This window comes from Myotis brandtii, unplaced genomic scaffold, assembly GCF_000412655.1.
Source record: "Myotis brandtii unplaced genomic scaffold, ASM41265v1 scaffold70, whole genome shotgun sequence".
Taxonomy (NCBI): Eukaryota; Metazoa; Chordata; class Mammalia; order Chiroptera; family Vespertilionidae; genus Myotis; species Myotis brandtii.
Window position 1 is genome coordinate 156,753 of NW_005370741.1, and position 18,787 is coordinate 175,539.

Here is an 18,787-nt window from a genome sequence, read left to right on the forward strand (position 1 = left end):
TGACCTCTTCAGGGCACCCTGGAGGACCAGATCATCCAGGCCAACCCTGCCCTGGAGGCCTTCGGCAACGCCAAGACCGTCAGGAATGACAACTCCTCCCGCTTTGTGAGTAGTTCCTGACCTTGGACTTGGGATTTGGGCTGGTCGAGGGATAGCATCAAATATAAGCTTTCCCTCAACTCATCACTACTCTCCTCCATCCATATCCTTGAGTGAGGATTTTAAAAAATGTTAGTCTCTCCTTCTGCCCTGACAGATTTGCAAGGCATTCTCAGGTTGATTGATAAGCTCAAGAAACAAAGGACTTACCAGTGACCCCTCCTGACTCCTGAGCATGGCGCTAGGCTCTGGGGCTCCCACTAGAGAGGAGATCTCAGGGAGAAGAGCAGAGGGGAGGACAGGTGGGTGGGAGGGCAGCCAGCTCCTTCTCTTGCCCACTGCAGGCACAGCCATGGGGGATGCAGAGATGGCAGTATTTGGGGCCGCTGCCCCCTTCCTGCGCAAGTCAGACAAGGAGCGGCTGGAAGCCCAGACCAGGCCGTTTGACCTCAAGAAGGATGTCTTTGTACCTGATGACAAAGAAGAGTTCGTCAAGGCCAAGATTGTGTCTCGAGAGGGTGGCAAAGTCACTGCCGAGACCGAGAATGGCAAGGTGGGTGGCAGGGCTGTCATAAGAGGCCTCCCTGGATAGCCCCCACACAAACCTGAGGACAGTTCGACTTTCCCTTCCTTTGGGTAGGAATCCACATCCTCCAAATAGCCCTTCTCATCCCCAACATCCAGTGTATCTTCTCTATGATCCTGGCTTCTTCTCTCTTGAACACCATCGTCCTGTAACTCGCCTAACTCTTATCCCTGCTGAGGGAGGACTGACAATAGGCTCGGTGTGGGGGCTGTTGCAGACAGTGACAGTGAAGGAGGACCAGGTGATGCAGCAGAACCCGCCCAAGTTCGACAAGATCGAGGACATGGCCATGCTGACCTTCCTGCACGAGCCCGCCGTGCTCTTCAACCTCAAGGAGCGCTACGCGGCCTGGATGATCTACGTGAGTGTTCCATCTGACATCCCTTTGAATCTGGTGGCTTCCTGGCCCATACACATCTACTTCCCAGAAACGAGAGTTTCTGTTCTTGGTGCCCAGGCAGCATTGCACTCTGTCGTAGTCCCTACATCCTCTGTTCAGTTCTAATGCCCTGAGGGCTGGCATTACTCAGATTTAATGAATCCATAGATTTTCCTTTCTCTTCTTCCTCTCTGCAATCTTTCTCTAACTCTAATGCCATCCCTTCCATTGGCAACTCACTTCTCTTTTTCTACCCCTAGACCTACTCAGGTCTCTTTTGTGTCACCATCAACCCCTACAAGTGGCTGCCGGTGTACAATGCGGAGGTGGTGGCTGCCTACCGGGGCAAGAAGAGGAGGGAGGCCCCGCCCCACATCTTCTCCATCTCTGACAACGCCTATCAAAACATGCTGACAGGTGACAGGCCCCAAGTGAAAGGTTTTCCTGAGAATCCCACATGAGGAAACGCACACGCTGGCTCTCTTCCTCCTCCCGAGGGGTTTGGAAGATGGGACAGCCCTGGAGGAAGGCAGGGAGTGGGGAGATGGGGGGACACCAAATAAGAGCATCCTGAGTGGCTCCTGATTCCCTCCTCATTTTCTCCCCACAGACAGAGAAAACCAGTCCATCCTGATTACGTGAGTGTGGCTCCTACCCTGTTCCCTTCCGGAATCTCCCTGACCCCAGCCCCATCAGGGCCCCCAGCCTCTATGCAGAGCCCACTCTTTTCCCTCCATCTTCATGCCAGCTCCTCTTTCTTCTCTGGACTTTCCCCTTACCTTCTCTTTGTTCTCTTCCTTCCCTCTCTTATTTTTCCTTTCCAATCTCCTTCACCCACTCTTCTCCAACTCATCATTTATTCCTAAGCCCAGTATCACCATATCTTCTTCGACTCTTCATTTTCTTCCATCTTTCCCTTCCCCATTCTTCCAGTCCCATTCATTCTTATTCTAAATGGCCTAAGCCCATCTCCTCTGACTGACTTTACCCAGCTAAGACCAGGTTCCACCTGCCCAACCCAGCACCTTCTCGTGCCATCCTTCCTGGTTGCTGCGTGTGACCCTGGGTATGTCAAAGTACAGCTATGTATTTGGGATGCTTAGTATCTGTCAGCTGCCTGCGTCAGGGCTCCCACTGTCAAGTAGGACCAGACACTGTCTCCTGACTTGAGGCTTGTTGGCCCACAGCCGTGTTTGTGCACTGCCTAATGAGCCCCTGAATGTCCCGACAGCGGAGAATCCGGTGCCGGGAAGACAGTTAACACCAAGAGGGTCATTCAGTACTTTGCTGTTATTGCTGCCATTGGGGATCGCAGCAAGAAGGACCAGAACACAGGCAAGGTAGGCCTGTTGTCCCTCGAGGGCCCACATTGCAAAAAGGGAAGGGAGTCCTCTCACCTCCCATCCTCCTGACCTCTTCAGGGCACCCTGGAGGACCAGATCATCCAGGCCAACCCTGCCCTGGAGGCCTTCGGCAACGCCAAGACCGTCAGGAATGACAACTCCTCCCGCTTTGTGAGTAGTTCCTGACCTTGGACTTGGGATTTGGGCTGGTCGAGGGATAGCATCAAATATAAGCTTTCCCTCAACTCATCACTACTCTCCTCCATCTCGCCAGGGGAAATTCATTCGAATCCATTTTGGGGCAACTGGCAAGTTGGCATCAGCAGACATAGAGACCTGTGAGTGCCATCAATCTGCTAGGGCTCAGTCTGAGCTCATACTCATTTTAACCATCTTGATCCCAACCTCTCTCTGTCTGTCTTTCTCTGGGTCTCTGGCCCTCAGTCTCTCTCCCTCTCTGTCTCTGTATGTCTGTGTCTTTAGTTCTCTCTCTCTGAGACTTCCTCTGGTCTTTCTCCATCTCTGACTCTGTAGATCTGTGTGTCTTTCTCTGAGACTATTTCTTTCTTCCTGGCTCTCTGTCTCCATCTCCACCTGTGTGTCTGTGTATGAGTCTCTCTCTCTTTCTCCCCCCTATCCCTCTCTCTCTCCTTCTGCCTTTTGCTTGCTACATTTATCATTCATTTCTGTTTCCTTGTACTTAAATGCCAATCTTTCCTTTCTTTCTTCTCCCCTACTGTTCACAGACCTTCTGGAAAAATCCAGAGTTATTTTCCAGCTGAAATCAGAAAGAGATTATCACATTTTCTACCAAATCCTGTCTAATAAAAAGCCTGAGCTGCTGGGTGAGTCAGACTACCAACTGAGACCAACGGTCTCCATGGCAACCTGGTTCCTTCTGCTTGGGCTGCTTGTTGGCATGCACTGGGTTTATGGCACTGCTGAATTGAGTTCTGTGGGATGTGGAGCCACATTAAGTCCTGTCATGTGCTTTTCTACAGGCCCTGTGCTGTGGCAGTGAGAGCGAGGGGTTTCTGCTATATCCTAATCACATCTTCTTCCCCCAGACATGCTGCTGATCACCAACAACCCCTATGATTATGCATTCATCTCCCAAGGAGAGACCACTGTGGCTTCCATTGATGACTCTGAGGAGCTCATGGCCACCGATGTAAGTGTGTAAGGACCCAGTCCAGAGGTGAGGGTATTGGTGGTGAGGGGCAAACGGGTATTCCACTGGCCCAGGAGTAGAGCTGACATTGGCTGTCTGCTGTTCATAGTGGTATGTCCCTCCCTGAGGGCCAGCATGTCCCTCTGGCCAGGGTGTACTGGGATATGGGTATGATGAGATAGGGCTGGCCAGTATATGGTGTTCAATCAAACCAGAGAGGGCTGAAAGCCATGGGACAGAGAAGCAGACAAGTGAAAAAATAAGGCATCACTAAGGGAAGGAGGGAGGGCAGGGTCATGTAGAGTCCATGAGCTGGGCTCGCTGTTAAGTAAACAACATATATGGACAGATATGGAATGTCCAGGCAGGGAAGCAAGTGTGGGGCCTAGAAAAGGGGCAACAGTAGGAAACATGTGTGGTTAACCCAGAGCACCTCCAGAGAACAGTTGTTATCACTGACGCCGGGGCTGAGGCGGTCTATCCTCCAGCTGGTACCTCCTACCTTTGTTTTGGAGTCATCACTGGGTATGGGAATCTCAGAACTCACAGGGTTATCTCTCCAACTGAAGAGAGACATCATTTACCTGCCATATTTCCTCTCCTGTGGTCCACCAATATGGGGTCTTCTTACAGAATGCCTTTGACGTGCTGGGCTTCACTCCAGAGGAGAAGAACTCCATTTACAAGCTGACGGGTGCCATTATGCACTTTGGAAATATGAAGTTCAAACAGAAGCAGCGAGAGGAGCAGGCTGAGCCAGATGGCACAGAAGGTGGGAGTCTGGGATGCTGGGGGCAGCAGTGGAGTCGCTGAAGGCTGCACCTGCAGAGGAGTCATCTCTCTCTCTTTTTAAATTTATCTTTATTGTTGAAAGTACTACAGATGCCCCCTGCCCCCATTGAACCCCTCTACCCTGCTCCTGTCCCCTCCCCAGGCCTTCACCAAACTATTGTCTATGTCCATGGGTTATGCATATATGCATATAAGTTCTTTGGTTAATCTCTTCCGGGCCCCTCTTCCCTCTGAAATATGTCAGGAGTCCTCTCTTTATCAACTATGCTACCTACCCTTTCTTTCCAGAGGCTGATAAGTCTGCCTACCTCATGGGGTTGAACTCAGCCGACCTGCTTAAGGGGTTGTGCCACCCTCGAGTGAAAGTGGGCAATGAATATGTCACCAAAGGGCAGAATGTCCAGCAGGTGGGTCATCTTTAGGAGATAAATGATGGCGGAGTAGAAGCTTTGGAATTCACTCTTCCCAAATGAGTCTGCTCACCTGGGTCTCTCCCCTACTTTCCAGGTGTCATATGCCATTGGGGCACTGGCCAAGTCAGTGTACGAAAAGATGTTCAACTGGATGGTGACACGGATCAACGCCACCCTGGAGACCAAACAGCAGCGCCAGTACTTCATTGGAGTCCTGGACATCGCCGGCTTTGAGATCTTCGATGTGAGTAGGGGAGCCCTGGGAGTAGGGGGAACAATAATGCACTCATCAGCACATGCAACAGGAAAGCCATAAGCCAGACACCGGAAAGGCAAGTGGGGTTCAGCAGTGACAGAGGCAGTCAGCATTTTGTCTTCGGGGGGTACTCCCTCTCTGCCCTGACAGGGGAGGGGACAAGCCACACCCTCACTAGGCTGAACATTCGGATACCTGCCTACCTGACCCACCTCTGCTGTCATCCCCCCTGCAGTTCAACAGCTTTGAACAGCTCTGCATCAACTTCACCAATGAGAAGCTGCAGCAGTTCTTCAACCACCACATGTTCGTGCTGGAGCAGGAGGAGTACAAGAAGGAGGGCATCGAGTGGGAGTTCATTGACTTTGGCATGGACCTGCAGGCCTGCATCGACCTCATTGAGAAGGTGCTGCCTCAGCGCCCCCTGAACTGTCCACTCATACCCACATGAATGACCCAGTCAAATTGGCAACCTCATACCTTCTAAGGAACAGGATCTGGATAACAGAAGAATCTGGGGCCCTAATTTCCAGAGCCCTCTGTTGTCCTAGCCACCCAGGACAGAGTGGCACCTAGGAGAGCTGAGTTCCCAGGGGCCTGAGAGTAGACACACAGAGGACCTCCCACCTCTAGAATGACCTCCCATAGCAGTGTGTTTAACCACGTTGGCTTACCCATCCAAGAAGCAGAAAATTTGAGGGTAGGGTGGAGAATTGTAAGAGTGCCCCTATTTTCAACTCCAGGGATCTGGGTGATGAATGATATGTATAACATCAACATTCCCAGACTTTCACAAAGGTTCCTCTGAAATCAAGCAAAGTCTTCCACCTTGGGAAGGCTTGAATGGGTGCCAGTCAGTAGATAACTGTGCTCAGAGCTGAGCCTGATACCTTAATGTCCAAAGGGGTATCTCCATAAGTAAATAATGATCCTAGAGCAGGCTCTATCTCCATCCAAATGAGGCATGCTCAGTGATGCTCTCCCTTCCACCCTCAGCCCATGGGCATCATGTCCATCCTGGAGGAGGAGTGCATGTTTCCCAAGGCCACAGACATGACCTTCAAGGCCAAGCTGTACGACAACCACCTGGGCAAATCCAACAACTTCCAGAAGCCTCGCAATGTCAAGGGGAAGCAGGAAGCCCACTTCTCCCTGGTCCACTATGCTGGCACCGTGGACTACAACATCCAGGGCTGGCTGCAGAAGAACAAAGACCCACTCAATGAGACGGTGGTGGGCTTGTACCAGAAGTCCTCCCTCAAGCTGCTCAGCATCCTATTTGCCAATTATGCTGCGGCTGATGCACGTAAGTAGAGACTGGGAACCAGGGGCCTAAGGAACAGGGTTTCTGCCCTGGATTTGAAGCAGGAAAATTGCTACACCCCATCACTTTCATATCAGGCTGTACCCATGTCATACCAGACTCATTGAGAGAGAATTGGGTGGAGAAACTGAGGCACCCACAGTGAAGACCCTCCCTTTGAGTCCAAACGCCAGCAAGGATATGAACTAGAGCAGCGGTCGCCAACCTTCCGGACCTCACGGACCACCAGTGGTCCATGGACCACCAGTTGGCGACTGCTGAACTAGAGGGTGTGACTTTTCACCCCTGCCCTGGCCTCCCCACATACCTATTTGTGCCCCTTCTCTTGACTCTCCTTCCCACAGCTGCTGACAAGGGCAAAGGCAAGGCCAAGAAAGGCTCATCCTTTCAGACCGTGTCAGCTGTGCACAGGGTGAGTGTATGACCCCAGCCCCAGCCCAGCATGGCTCCTTCTTTGCCTTGTTCATCCTGTCTCATCATTCCATTTGTGATCCTTTCCACTCTTTGTCTGCTCATCTCCTCATTTCCATTCTCTTCCCCTTCATTTGCTGGCCTCTTCCCTTACTCAGTTCCCATCTCACCTCTCTTTTCTTTCCCCCCTGCCTTCCATCCTTTCTCTCCTCTCCCATGTCTTCCCCTAGCATTCCTTCATTCTTTTTAGCTCTTTGCATTCTCTCAGTCTCTCTTTCCTGTTCTTCCTCTCCTCTCCCATTCTTACTTCTCTTTCGTTCACTTTCTTTACTTTTCCCTCATGTTTTTTTGGATCACAGGAAAATCTAAACAAGCTGATGACCAACTTGCGCTGTACACATCCCCACTTTGTGCGTTGCATCATTCCCAATGAGACCAAGTCTTCAGGTGAGCCCCAGAACTCAGGACCAGCCCACCGCTGGAGACTCACTGCCCCAAGAACAGGCATCTACTAATCTCCCACCGCCGTGCTTTCCAAATCGCATTCTTCTCCTGTCCCCCATGAGGTCCCCTGCCCCAAGACTACCTTACCTTTGGAATGTGTAACTCAGGGTAGCATGTAAGGCTCTTTGATTAACATTACCTCATGAATGCCTTAAAACACCCAATGAGACATATAAGGATTGTTTATTTCTTTTTTACTGATAAGGAGATAGAGGCTCAGGGGCCTGGGTCTAAGGCTTAGCTCTGTTCTGGTCAACTTAGTGACTTTGGTCAAGTCCCTTAACCTCTCTGAACTTGACCCCTCTTGTTTTAGTTTATTCTCTAGAAAATGGGATATATCTTCCTTGGCTACCCTTTAGGCATAATCTACATAAAAAATGTGAAAGCCTTTGGTTACTCATAAAAGCTAAAAGAAAGAAAGAAAGAAAGAAAGAAAGAAAGAAAGAAAGAAAGAAAGAAAGAAAGAAAAGAAAAGTAATTAAAGATCATTATTAACTAACCTGCTAAGGTTACTAGCTTATAAGTGGCAAATCAGAATCAGAACTCAGGACTTAGCTCTTAGTCTAGTGCTCTCCCCACACACTCCTCTTTCCTCCTTCCTGCTGCAGGGGTGATAGACAACCCACTGGTCATGCACCAGCTGCGCTGCAATGGCGTGCTGGAGGGCATCCGCATCTGCAGGAAGGGCTTCCCCAACCGCATCCTCTACGGGGACTTCCGGCAGAGGTGGGTACAGGGAACAGGGAGAGCCCAGGTGGTCTTTGTGGGGAATGGAGTCTGCAGGTGGCCCCAAATCCTGTGGGAAGAGCTGCCCAGTGCAGAACGTGGATGACTTTGGGCATCTCCCTCCCAGGTATCGCATCCTGAACCCAGCGGCCATCCCTGAAGGGCAGTTCATTGACAGCAGAAAAGGGGCAGAGAAGCTGCTAGGTTCCCTGGACATTGACCACAACCAGTACAAGTTTGGCCACACCAAGGTGAGTGTAGCGCTCCACAGGGTGGACTTGCAGGGCTTGCAGCCATGTTGAGCAGAGCAGCTGGGAGTTTGGAAGGCAGACTCCTGATTCCTGGCTTCTTGTTTCAAGCCAAAGGCTGGAAGGCAGGTTTCCTTTCTCTCTTGTCTTCCACATTTCACTCCCAGGTCTGGAATGAGCAGGTGATGGGTCCTCTGGAAGCTCAGCCAGGGTCTCCTACCCTCTTTCTCCATCCTGGATACCCTTCTCTGAGGCTGCGACCCCCTTCGGTCTCCCCCTTGTCCGCAGGTGTTCTTCAAGGCGGGGCTTCTGGGGCTGCTGGAGGAGATGCGAGATGAGAAGCTGAGCCGCATCATTACTCGCATTCAGGCCCAGTCCCGCGGTGTGCTCTCCAGAATGGAGTTCAAGAAGTTGTTGGAACGCAGGTGAGAGATCTCAAAAGGAAGGTGCCAACCTGAGGACCAGGTTGGTTCAGGGGCAGTATCAGGAGAAAGAGCTCCAAACAATGAGACTGGCAAGAATGTCTCATAGGGACAGAGGGTGGGGCTCATGGTCAGAGAACAGGATGGATGAAGGAAAGGGCCTAGGAGTCAGGGCCTCAGAGCAGGAAGGAGGGAGGAGGGATCTCTCACCACTCCTCTCACTGGGCCCCTGCAGAGACTCCCTGCTGATAATCCAGTGGAACATTCGGGCCTTCATGGGGGTCAAGAACTGGCCCTGGATGAAACTGTACTTTAAGATCAAGCCTCTGCTGAAGAGCGCAGAGACAGAGAAGGAGATGGCCACCATGAAGGAGGAGTTTGGGCGCCTCAAAGAAGCGCTGGAGAAGTCCGAGGCTCGCCGCAAGGAGCTGGAGGAGAAGATGGTGTCCCTGCTGCAGGAGAAGAACGACCTACAGCTCCAAGTGCAGGCGGTGAGACTCTGGGTCCCTGTTGGCTCTTCCACCAGCTCTGACTGCGCTGAACCTCTCCACCCAGGAGCTCACCATCTTGTCCCTTCACAGGCAGAGGATTCTGGAATCAACACTTTCAAAGGCCTCCAAAGAGGTCCCTTGAGAGAAGGAAGGGGAAGGGGAGAAAGAAATAACTTTTAAAACACAGGCTTTCTACCTCGGTTTATCCTGGATCCACAGCTCAATACTTTTGTGAACTTGGGCAGACCATGCATTACCTTTGAATCTCTATGTCCTCATCCCTAAATGGAATAAAGCTACCCATCTCACCACATTGTAAACATATGATGTATATATATTTATGTAGTTCTCTTTCTTCAAAGGAGGAGACCAGATGAAGAGGGCAAAACAAAGACACTTCTGGTTTCCTTCCCTCTGTTCCCATCCCCCAAAGCTCTCACCACATTGCCCTAAAATTCATCCCCTCCCCATCCTTCTACGGTTCTTCTCAGTGGGGGGATGTCCTGAAGCTCCCCTCCTATAGAGAGGGCTGAGCCTCTCCCACATCCACCTATCTCAGCAAAGACCCCACCCACTGAACAGCCTCTCCTCTGTGTCTCACCCTCAGGAACAAGACAACTTGGCCGATGCAGAGGAGCGCTGTGACCAGCTGATCAAGAACAAGATCCAGCTGGAGGCCAAGGTGAAGGAGATAAATGAGAGGCTGGAGGACGAGGAGGAAACGAATGCTGAGCTCACTGCCAAGAAGCGTAAGCTGGAAGATGAGTGCTCTGAGCTCAAAAGAGACATTGATGACCTGGAGCTGACATTGGCCAAGGTGGAGAAAGAGAAGCACGCAACAGAAAACAAGGTGAGGGCAGCTCCCTCTGGTGCCAGCCCAGGTCTCCTCAGGATTCAAAGACCACACTGACCTAACCAACACCAGGCCACTCAGGGGATCCTGATAGCAATGTGGTCCTTGGCATTGGAGATCTCCATAGATGTCTCCAAGCTGGTGACCTTTGACCCTAAAAGGGATGGGGTTCTTGGTTGACAGGTAAAGAACCTGACAGAGGAGATGGCTGGGCTGGACGAGATCATCGCCAAACTGACCAAAGAGAAGAAAGCTCTGCAAGAGGCCCACCAGCAGGCCCTGGATGACCTTCAGGCTGAAGAGGACAAGGTCAACACACTGACCAAGGCCAAGGTCAAACTGGAGCAGCAGGTGGATGATGTGAGTAGATTGTCACAGGGCCTAGATATACCATGCCCATCTATACTTGTGTGTATGTGTCTGTGCAGAGATATTGGAGTGTGCTCCCTTCCCTGAAACCTTTCTAGAAGGGAGCTGGGGAATAGAAAAGGGGAAGGATACTTGAAATATTAATGTTTATTGCATATAATATTATTATATTTAAAATAGTTTTTCTTGAAATATTAAAAAAAAGAAAAGGGGAAGGATGATCAAATGTGAGTTAAGTAGATCATGTCACTGACATGATCAACAGTAGATTCAAACATATATATCTCTACCTTCAACCACTGGATTTAGAGGGTTATCTCATAAGAACATGATACATTTCTCTGGGAATTTTGTGAGAATCCTCAAAGAGGATCTTTGGACTTCTAATATTTTAGGCAAGGTCTTGTCCTCAGAACTCATTGTTTCCACAGATAGTTCTTTGTGCACATCTCTGTTGAGTCACTTTCACTCTTATCATTATTGAAGTATCTGTCTCAGTCATAAGAATGTGAGCTGCCTTTAGGCAGAAACTTGGATTTATTTAATTTTGTTTCTGCAGTGCTTAGTATGGCTCCTGAAATTTAGTAGGTGCTTATACTATGCAGAATGAATGTATGCAGATTTGGGGTTTCATCCCACAGGCATTCATTCAATCATTTTATCAGTTACTGAGCATCCCTACATGCTAGGCATTCTCCCAGCCCCCTGGTAACATTTGGCCCACTCAGGGGAAGTTTTCCCAAGTCCTGGACATCTCTTGGGATCCCCCAACCCTGGGAGTGACTGAGCTTCCAAATCACAAAGTCAGGATACTTGTCCTTCTCTCCACCAGCTGGAGGGGTCCCTGGAACAGGAGAAGAAGGTGCGCATGGACCTGGAGCGAGCAAAGCGGAAGCTGGAGGGCGACCTGAAACTGACCCAGGAGGGCATCATGGACCTGGAGAATGCCAAGCAACAGCTGGATGAGCGGCTGAAAAAGTAGCGTATTTCCCTCCCTGTTGCCTGTTTTTCCTCCCCAGCCCAGCACCCTGTTCTGTGGATGACAGTCTAAGCTGGCCCAAGACATCCATCCTCAGAGGCAACAGCCCCATTTAGATTCAATAAGTGGGTGCAAAACTGAGGTCAAATCTTCCAGGAAGAGCTCTTTCCTCCCCAAGACATGTACATCAGGGCCCAGCAGTTCTCCCTGGTAAAGTCTAACTTGAATCCCTCAAGCCCTTTTTTCTATTGGGCACTTAATAAGGATGGAAAATAACAGCTCACCCCCTTTATACACAAGTCTTTTTGGAGACCAGCTGTTAACATGGAGGAATGCTCCACACAAAAGCCTCACAAGAAAGTTCTTTTAGGTCCTTCACGGAGAGCCCAGAGAGCCACAGAGAAATGGGTCAGCCATCACACTTGAGCTATGCAGGATCTGGGCCACTTTTTTCCTCATGAACTTGTGGTTCTAAATCTTATTGCAAGTCCTTCCAAAATGTATAGTTCTACTTTCCAATTTGGTTAACAGTGAGCCTGCACAACATGCTTGGGTAATCAAGGATCCTATGGTGCTTTAGAGTCAGGGCTTTGAAAGGCTCCACATCGTCATTGGGCTACATCAGCCTAGGAGTCTCCACACTTCCCCAGGCACAGTATTTGTTGAATGAGTGAGTAAATACACGATCCCATTGATCCTCAAACCACCTTTAAAGGATGGCATTTTTAACCCCAATTTACTAAAGAGGAAACGAAGGGTCAGAAATGTTAATCAAATTCAAAGTAAGAGTGACAGAATTGAAGACCTTTAAAGTTAAAAGGGGCCTTTGAAACATCTAGTCCGACCCCCTCATTTTACAGACCAAAGAGAGAGAGTCCCTCAGAGCCCAGGTCCTGTCACTCCACCTGCGATGTTCTTCCCATCACATTTCCCGTTGGACTTCAATCCTTCAGCTGGTGGACCCTCCATCGGCCCTGGAAGCTGTTTTTCTGCTGAAATCCTCCTGTTCATTTGTTTTATTACCACTTCCAACCACAGGTGGGCCCTTCTGGAGCCCAAACAGCCTCTCTTGCTTCAGCCTCCTTTCTTCCCCACAGGAAGGACTTTGAGCTGAACGCCCTCAATGCAAGGATTGAGGATGAGCAGGCCCTGGGCAGTCAGCTGCAGAAGAAGCTCAAAGAGCTTCAGGTAAAGTCTGGGATGCCCAGAGTGGGCACTAGACTCAGCTTCCCAACCTCCTCCTCCAGGCTATCTTCTCCCCAGCATCACAGGCATTTGCTATGGGCCCATCAAGGGAGGAACTGAGCTATCCTAGTTTCCCCATGGAACACCTCCATGAGGGACTGGGTGATCCAAGAATGACGTAGGAAGAGACCTTGAAAAGCTCACAGGTCAGGGAGGCAGAAATCTCGGCTTCCTATTTCAGATCTGGATTAGCTGATGACCATAGGAAGCCCACTCCAGATCTCTGAGTCTCCATGTCCTCCCTGCACCTGGTAACTTTTAAGGTCCCTGCAGCCCTGATGGCTTATGAAGTCCTTTGTTACTTCTAGAGCAAACACTGTTGTCTAGTCAAGCAAACATGGTTCTTTTACTCTAACTTCTATTATTTTTCCCACTAAACTGCTTTAACTATCCCTAGAATACAGGTCTCTTTGTCCCTCTTCAAAAGCAAGCTTCAACCACTTTCAGTAAAGAGAATGTATAATGTTCTGGCCGAAAGAAAGGCTAATTTGGCTGCCTAAACCATCTCCCTCAAATCCTTTTCTTTCCATATCTCCACTGGTAGAACTAAACTGACTTGCTGTTCCAGACAGGCCAGGAGTTTTCTAGAGCTGGGGGAGGGGGCTCCCATGGAGGGCTCCAGGCAGTGGGCTGAGCCCTTTGTGTCTGGGCCCAGGCACGCATCGAGGAGCTGGAGGAGGAGCTGGAGGCAGAGCGCACTGCCAGGGCCAAGGTGGAGAAGCTGCGCTCAGACCTGTCCCGGGAGCTGGAGGAGATCAGTGAGCGGCTGGAAGAGGCTGGAGGGGCCACAGCTGTGCAGATTGAGATGAACAAGAAGCGTGAGGCTGAGTTCCAGAAGATGAGGCGGGACCTGGAGGAGGCCACGCTGCAGCACGAGGCCACGGCGGCAGCCCTGCGCAAGAAGCATGCTGACAGTGTGGCCGAGCTGGGCGAGCAGATTGACAATCTGCAGCGTGTGAAGCAGAAGCTGGAGAAGGAGAAGAGTGAGTTCAAGCTGGAGCTGGACGACGTCACCTCCAACATGGAGCAGATCATCAAGGCCAAGGTGGGCCTGTGCTTAGCCTCTCTCCTCCTCCAGTTCCCTCCACCCATCTCCACATGTCTCCTCTTTTCTTTGAGGCCTCAGTTTCCCACTTTCCTTCTTCTACCCAGTTCTCTGATCCTCTCCTTCCTTCCATGCCTTTCCTCTTCCTTCTCCTTTTCTTTTTTAAAAAAATATTTTTATTAATTTTTTGAGAAAGCGGTAGGGAGAAGGAGAGAGAGAGAGAGAGAGAGAGAGAGAGAGAGAGAAACGATGATTAGCTGCCTCTGCACACTCCCCACCAGGGATGGAGCTTGCAACTGGGGCATGTGCCCTGACCGGGAATCAAACCGACAACCTTTTGGTGCATGGGATGACACCCAACCAACTGAGCCATACTGACCAGGGTGCCTCTTCCTTCTCCTTTAATTGCTTCCATTAAACCCCTTTCAGTGCCCCCTGAAACCATCATTTGACTGTCCTTCCTCTGTCAGGCTAACCTGGAGAAAATGTGCCGGACCTTGGAAGACCAGATGAATGAGCACCGGAGCAGAGCCGAGGAGACCCAGCGTTCTGTCAATGACCTCACCAGCCAGCGGGCCAAGCTGCAAACTGAGAATGGTGAGTGCTACCCCAGCCTTGGGGAGACACATACACATACCTCTCCAGAGAATGGAGCCTGAGGGTTAGGAGAAGGATTGGGGTGGGGGGAGGGGAAGGGGGGGTGGAGAGGAGTGCCTGGCCTTCAAGAGTTGAGTGTGTCTCTGTGACTTTCCAGGTGAGCTGTCCCGACAGCTGGATGAGAAGGAGGCGCTGATCTCCCAGCTGACCCGAGGCAAGCTCACCTACACCCAGCAGCTGGAGGACCTCAAGCGTCAGCTGGAAGAGGAGGTCAAGGTGAGGCCTTGACTCAGGCCACGTGGCCCTCTGCCAGGAACATAGCACTGGCCTTGAATCACATCATTTCCTTTCTCCCAGAATTCCAAAAGGAATAATAGCCTAGACCCCACCACATGCCTCTTGAGTCTAATCCCCAACCTGAGGCTTCCTGCTGCCTTTCCTGGAGAGATGTGAGGGAGGACTTGGGCTAAGGATGCCTGTGGGTCCTGGGTTAGCAGAGCAATCTGAACCTGGAGAAAGAAACTCACTGGAGCCTATTTCTAGCATTTTGCTGGGCTCCTGAAAAAGGGGAGAGAATATGACTTTTAAAAAAGGTCAGGGCTCAAATTCTAGCCTGACTCCTAGAGGTTGGTGATCTTGCAACTGGGGCATGTGCCCTGACCGGTAATCAAACTGGCTACCTAACCTCTCTAGGCCTTTGTCTCCTCCCCCCAAAAATGGGAGTGAGGATGATAATGCCAGCTGCAGTGAGGGGGCAGGAGTGATGGGCATGAAGCTTTTTGTAAATAGTGCAGTGCTACATGGGCATACTTTCTTATTAGTTCTCAGTAAACCATTCCAGGTCCACTGGAGTTTAGAGCTGGGTGAGCCATGGGGAGGCTGTTGCAAATAGGGTGAGGGGATGGGCGAGGGCTGGTGATGCTTTACGGGAAAGCTGAGCCCACCTCCTGGTGTTCACCTCCCAGGCGAAGAATGCCCTGGCCCACGCGCTGCAATCGGCCAGGCACGACTGCGACCTGCTCCGGGAGCAGTATGAGGAGGAGACAGAGGCCAAGGCAGAGCTGCAGCGCGTCCTGTCCAAGGCCAACTCGGAGGTGGCCCAGTGGAGGACCAAGTATGAGACGGATGCCATCCAGCGGACCGAGGAGCTCGAGGAGGCCAAGTGAGTCCCAGGCAGCCTGCCTCTGGCCCGGGCCCCTTTGCCGACAGGACACAGTGCAGCTCGATCCTCAGTAGACTGGGCACATGGGATGGATGCTTAGCTAGGTTTTGACAACACAGGAGGACCCTGCCCTGGCCCCATGTCCTTCTCCTCTCAGGGAAGCTTTTTGCTCGCATTATGTTTCTCATCCGAATATAAGACGAACAAAAGGTTTGTCTGAGGGCAGAGTGCTCCCACCTGGGGCAGGTGCTGTGGCAAGGCAAGATGGGGTGGCCTGCAGAAGTTCCTGTGCCCTCCCTGTCTGCAGCCTAAAGGCTGGCCCAGGTTTAGAGGGATGCCACCCAGAAGGCCCTCCTGGGTGCTGTGGGTCTTCACACCCTGCCACCAAGACTCTGCCGCTCAGTCCTCTGCCCCCTGGGGCCCATCCTCAGGCTTCTCCCACAAGCTTCTGAATTTCTAAGGATCGGTTTTCCAGAAGACTCATGTCATTTCCTCTTGTCCAAATACCCCCTCCTCCATCCTCCCCCCCTCTTCTACCATCCCCCCCACACCCCTGGGGCAGAAAGAAACTGGCCCAGCGGCTGCAGGAGGCTGAGGAGGCTGTGGAGGCCGTCAATGCCAAGTGCTCATCCCTGGAGAAGACCAAGCACCGGCTGCAGAACGAGATCGAGGACCTGATGGTGGATGTGGAGCGCTCCAACGCAGCTGCTGCGGCCCTGGACAAGAAGCAGAGGAACTTCGACAAGGTGGGTCCTGGTGGGGGCCACAGCCAGGGGGCAGAGCAGGGGTACCAGCATCAGTATGAAGCCAGGAGCAAACTCCTTGGAGGCAGGAAGGAGGCTGAGGCCAGGCAAGGAGCCTGGGCAGCCCCTGGAGGTGGGGCAGGGGGCTGCGCAGTGAGCCTGACTCTGTCCCTGCAGATCCTGGCCGAATGGAAGCAGAAGTATGAGGAGTCGCAGTCAGAGCTGGAGTCCTCACAGAAGGAGGCTCGCTCTCTCAGCACGGAGCTCTTCAAGCTCAAGAACGCCTATGAGGAGTCCCTGGAGCACCTGGAGACCTTCAAGAGGGAAAACAAGAACCTTCAGGGTGCGCTGGGGCACGAGGCCAGGGAGGGGAGGGAAGAATGGCCACTCCTGGCACCACACAGGGCCTCCAAGGGGTATGTCCTTTCCCAATGGACCAGGGCAGCCCCCAACTGAGTTGTTCGGCCCCTCCCACAGAGGAGATCTCTGACCTGACGGAGCAGTTAGGTTCCAGTGGAAAAACTATCCATGAGCTGGAGAAGGTCCGAAAGCAGCTGGAGGCTGAGAAGATGGAGCTGCAGTCAGCCCTGGAGGAGGCCGAGGTGTGTGAGGAGGAAGGGGGAGCTCTAGGCTATGGTCATAGTTCTCATCTCACTTTTGTCTGATTTGTTCACTGTTCCATCCTCAGAGCCTAGAACAGTGGCTGGCACATAGTAGGCACCCAACAAATATTGTGGAATGAGCAAACAGGCCACTCAGTTCCCTTCACACAAACATTGTACCTATTACATCTTTGAAAAGATTTCCTGTTTTCACTTTCCTCCCTTTTCCACCTCTGCCTCCCTCTTTGGGATTTTTACATTCTGTGCCTGATTGCCCCTGTTTCCTTGGCAACACCTTTTCTCTTCATTTTCCTCTTTGTCTTCATTGCTAGCTCTGCTCTGTGAGGCCTAAATCACCTTCTATTAGGCCTATTTTTTTTTCCTTTCAAATTCTCTTTTCTTCTTTCTCCTTTTGACTGAACCACTTACACCACTCTTGAATTCACTTCGTATCCATGATTCCTGGACAGACCCCTACCCCAGCCCGTGCCCTGACTCTCTGCCTCAGATCATCTCTCCCTGCCCCCCTTCTAGGCCTCCCTGGAGCACGAGGAGGGTAAGATCCTCCGGGCACAGCTGGAGTTCAACCAGATCAAGGCAGAGATGGAGCGGAAGCTGGCTGAGAAGGACGAGGAGATGGAGCAGGCCAAGCGCAACCACCTGCGGGTGGTGGACTCGCTGCAGAGCTCCCTGGACGCGGAGACGCGCAGCCGCAACGAGGCCTTGCGTGTGAAGAAGAAGATGGAGGGCGACCTCAACGAGATGGAGATCCAGCTCAGCCATGCCAACCGCATTGCCACCGAGGCCCAGAAGCAAGTCAAGAGCCTCCAGAGCTTGTTGAAGGTACATGAAGACTCTTGGAAGCAGGAATTCTGCTGCCCAGAGAGGGGAAGGCCTGTATGTGGCCAAGTTGGGTGCTAATGTCCCATTATAGCTCCAAACCCCTCCTGATCCAGGGCCATTGCGAGGCAACCCACAGGCTCCTCCTGAGCCACCATGATGGGCTCTCCACCAGTATCCAGTTCTGATGGGCCCAGAGGCCAACTCCCTCTCTCATGCCCATCCTCTTGATCCACAGGACACCCAGATCCAGCTGGACGACGCAGTCCGAGTCAACGATGACCTGAAGGAGAACATTGCCATCGTGGAGCGGCGCAACAACCTGCTGCAGGCCGAGCTGGAGGAGCTGCGGGCTGTGGTGGAGCAGACAGAGAGGTCTCGGAAGCTGGCCGAGCAGGAGCTGATCGAGACCAGCGAGCGGGTGCAGCTGCTGCACTCCCAGGTGAACAGCTCCCTGGGCATTCCTGGAGGGAAGCACGGGCTGCAGCACCCAGCAGGTGAGGTTTGGGAGCCAGTCATGATGCTCAGTGATTTTCATACTCTGCCCACCCCGGCCCTCAGAACACAAGCCTCATCAACCAGAAGAAGAAGATGGAGTCGGATCTGACCCAACTCCAGTCAGAAGTGGAAGAGGCAGTGCAGGAGTGCAGGAACGCTGAGGAGAAGGCCAAAAAGGCCATCACGGATGTGAGTGCCCCCGCACCTTCCAGCCTCCCCTAAAGACAGACATGAACAAGGGCTCTGAGTCCAGGCCAGGCCACTGGGCTGTAAGGACAAGGTGACTCTGCAGTTTCATGGGTTTGAGGGCCTCAGGGAGCAAATGCCAGGATGGGAAAGAGGTGATCCTTTAGGGAGAAGAGACCTGGGCCCCGGTTCTTTTACACCTCTCTCCTGTCCACAGGCCGCCATGATGGCAGAGGAGCTGAAGAAGGAGCAGGACACCAGCGCCCACCTGGAACGCATGAAGAAGAACATGGAACAGACCATTAAGGACCTGCAGCACCGGCTGGACGAGGCTGAGCAGATCGCCCTCAAGGGTGGCAAGAAGCAGCTGCAGAAGTTGGAGGCCCGGGTGCGGGAGCTGGAGAATGAGCTGGAGGCCGAGCAGAAGCGCAATGTGGAGTCAGTCAAGGGCATGAGGAAGAGTGAGCGGCGCATCAAGGAGCTCACCTACCAGGTGCGGCTGG

At 52.0% G+C, this 18,787-nt stretch overlaps 1 protein-coding gene across 2 annotated transcripts in view; it reads left to right on the forward strand.

Moving 5' to 3' along the window:
- The first annotated feature begins 415 nt into the window (after positions 1 to 415).
- The window catches only part of LOC102249796 (myosin-7), a 23,062-nt gene continuing 4,690 nt past the window's right edge, over positions 416 to 18,787 (forward strand). Inside the window, exons 1-35 of one of the 2 annotated variants that reach the window (XM_005882217.2) lie at positions 416 to 652; positions 903 to 1,046; positions 1,325 to 1,481; positions 1,675 to 1,702; positions 2,296 to 2,404; positions 2,486 to 2,578; positions 2,682 to 2,745; positions 3,154 to 3,252; positions 3,475 to 3,578; positions 4,212 to 4,350; positions 4,659 to 4,777; positions 4,878 to 5,027; positions 5,275 to 5,445; positions 6,036 to 6,345; positions 6,708 to 6,775; positions 7,134 to 7,221; positions 7,887 to 8,004; positions 8,132 to 8,255; positions 8,541 to 8,677; positions 8,910 to 9,165; positions 9,773 to 10,015; positions 10,202 to 10,378; positions 11,220 to 11,365; positions 12,464 to 12,554; positions 13,267 to 13,656; positions 14,127 to 14,253; positions 14,411 to 14,529; positions 15,219 to 15,415; positions 15,978 to 16,161; positions 16,336 to 16,501; positions 16,636 to 16,760; positions 17,295 to 17,603; positions 17,839 to 18,042; positions 18,162 to 18,287; positions 18,502 to 18,777. In XM_005882217.2, the coding sequence (XP_005882279.1) occupies positions 452 to 652; positions 903 to 1,046; positions 1,325 to 1,481; positions 1,675 to 1,702; positions 2,296 to 2,404; positions 2,486 to 2,578; positions 2,682 to 2,745; positions 3,154 to 3,252; positions 3,475 to 3,578; positions 4,212 to 4,350; positions 4,659 to 4,777; positions 4,878 to 5,027; positions 5,275 to 5,445; positions 6,036 to 6,345; positions 6,708 to 6,775; positions 7,134 to 7,221; positions 7,887 to 8,004; positions 8,132 to 8,255; positions 8,541 to 8,677; positions 8,910 to 9,165; positions 9,773 to 10,015; positions 10,202 to 10,378; positions 11,220 to 11,365; positions 12,464 to 12,554; positions 13,267 to 13,656; positions 14,127 to 14,253; positions 14,411 to 14,529; positions 15,219 to 15,415; positions 15,978 to 16,161; positions 16,336 to 16,501; positions 16,636 to 16,760; positions 17,295 to 17,603; positions 17,839 to 18,042; positions 18,162 to 18,287; positions 18,502 to 18,777 (5,559 nt within the window). In that variant the 5' untranslated portion in view covers positions 416 to 451. The remainder of the gene's footprint in view (positions 653 to 902; positions 1,047 to 1,324; positions 1,482 to 1,674; positions 1,703 to 2,295; positions 2,405 to 2,485; positions 2,579 to 2,681; positions 2,746 to 3,153; positions 3,253 to 3,474; positions 3,579 to 4,211; positions 4,351 to 4,658; positions 4,778 to 4,877; positions 5,028 to 5,274; positions 5,446 to 6,035; positions 6,346 to 6,707; positions 6,776 to 7,133; positions 7,222 to 7,886; positions 8,005 to 8,131; positions 8,256 to 8,540; positions 8,678 to 8,909; positions 9,166 to 9,772; positions 10,016 to 10,201; positions 10,379 to 11,219; positions 11,366 to 12,463; positions 12,555 to 13,266; positions 13,657 to 14,126; positions 14,254 to 14,410; positions 14,530 to 15,218; positions 15,416 to 15,977; positions 16,162 to 16,335; positions 16,502 to 16,635; positions 16,761 to 17,294; positions 17,604 to 17,838; positions 18,043 to 18,161; positions 18,288 to 18,501; positions 18,778 to 18,787) is intronic. The other variant, XM_014529956.1, reaches the window with a different exon arrangement.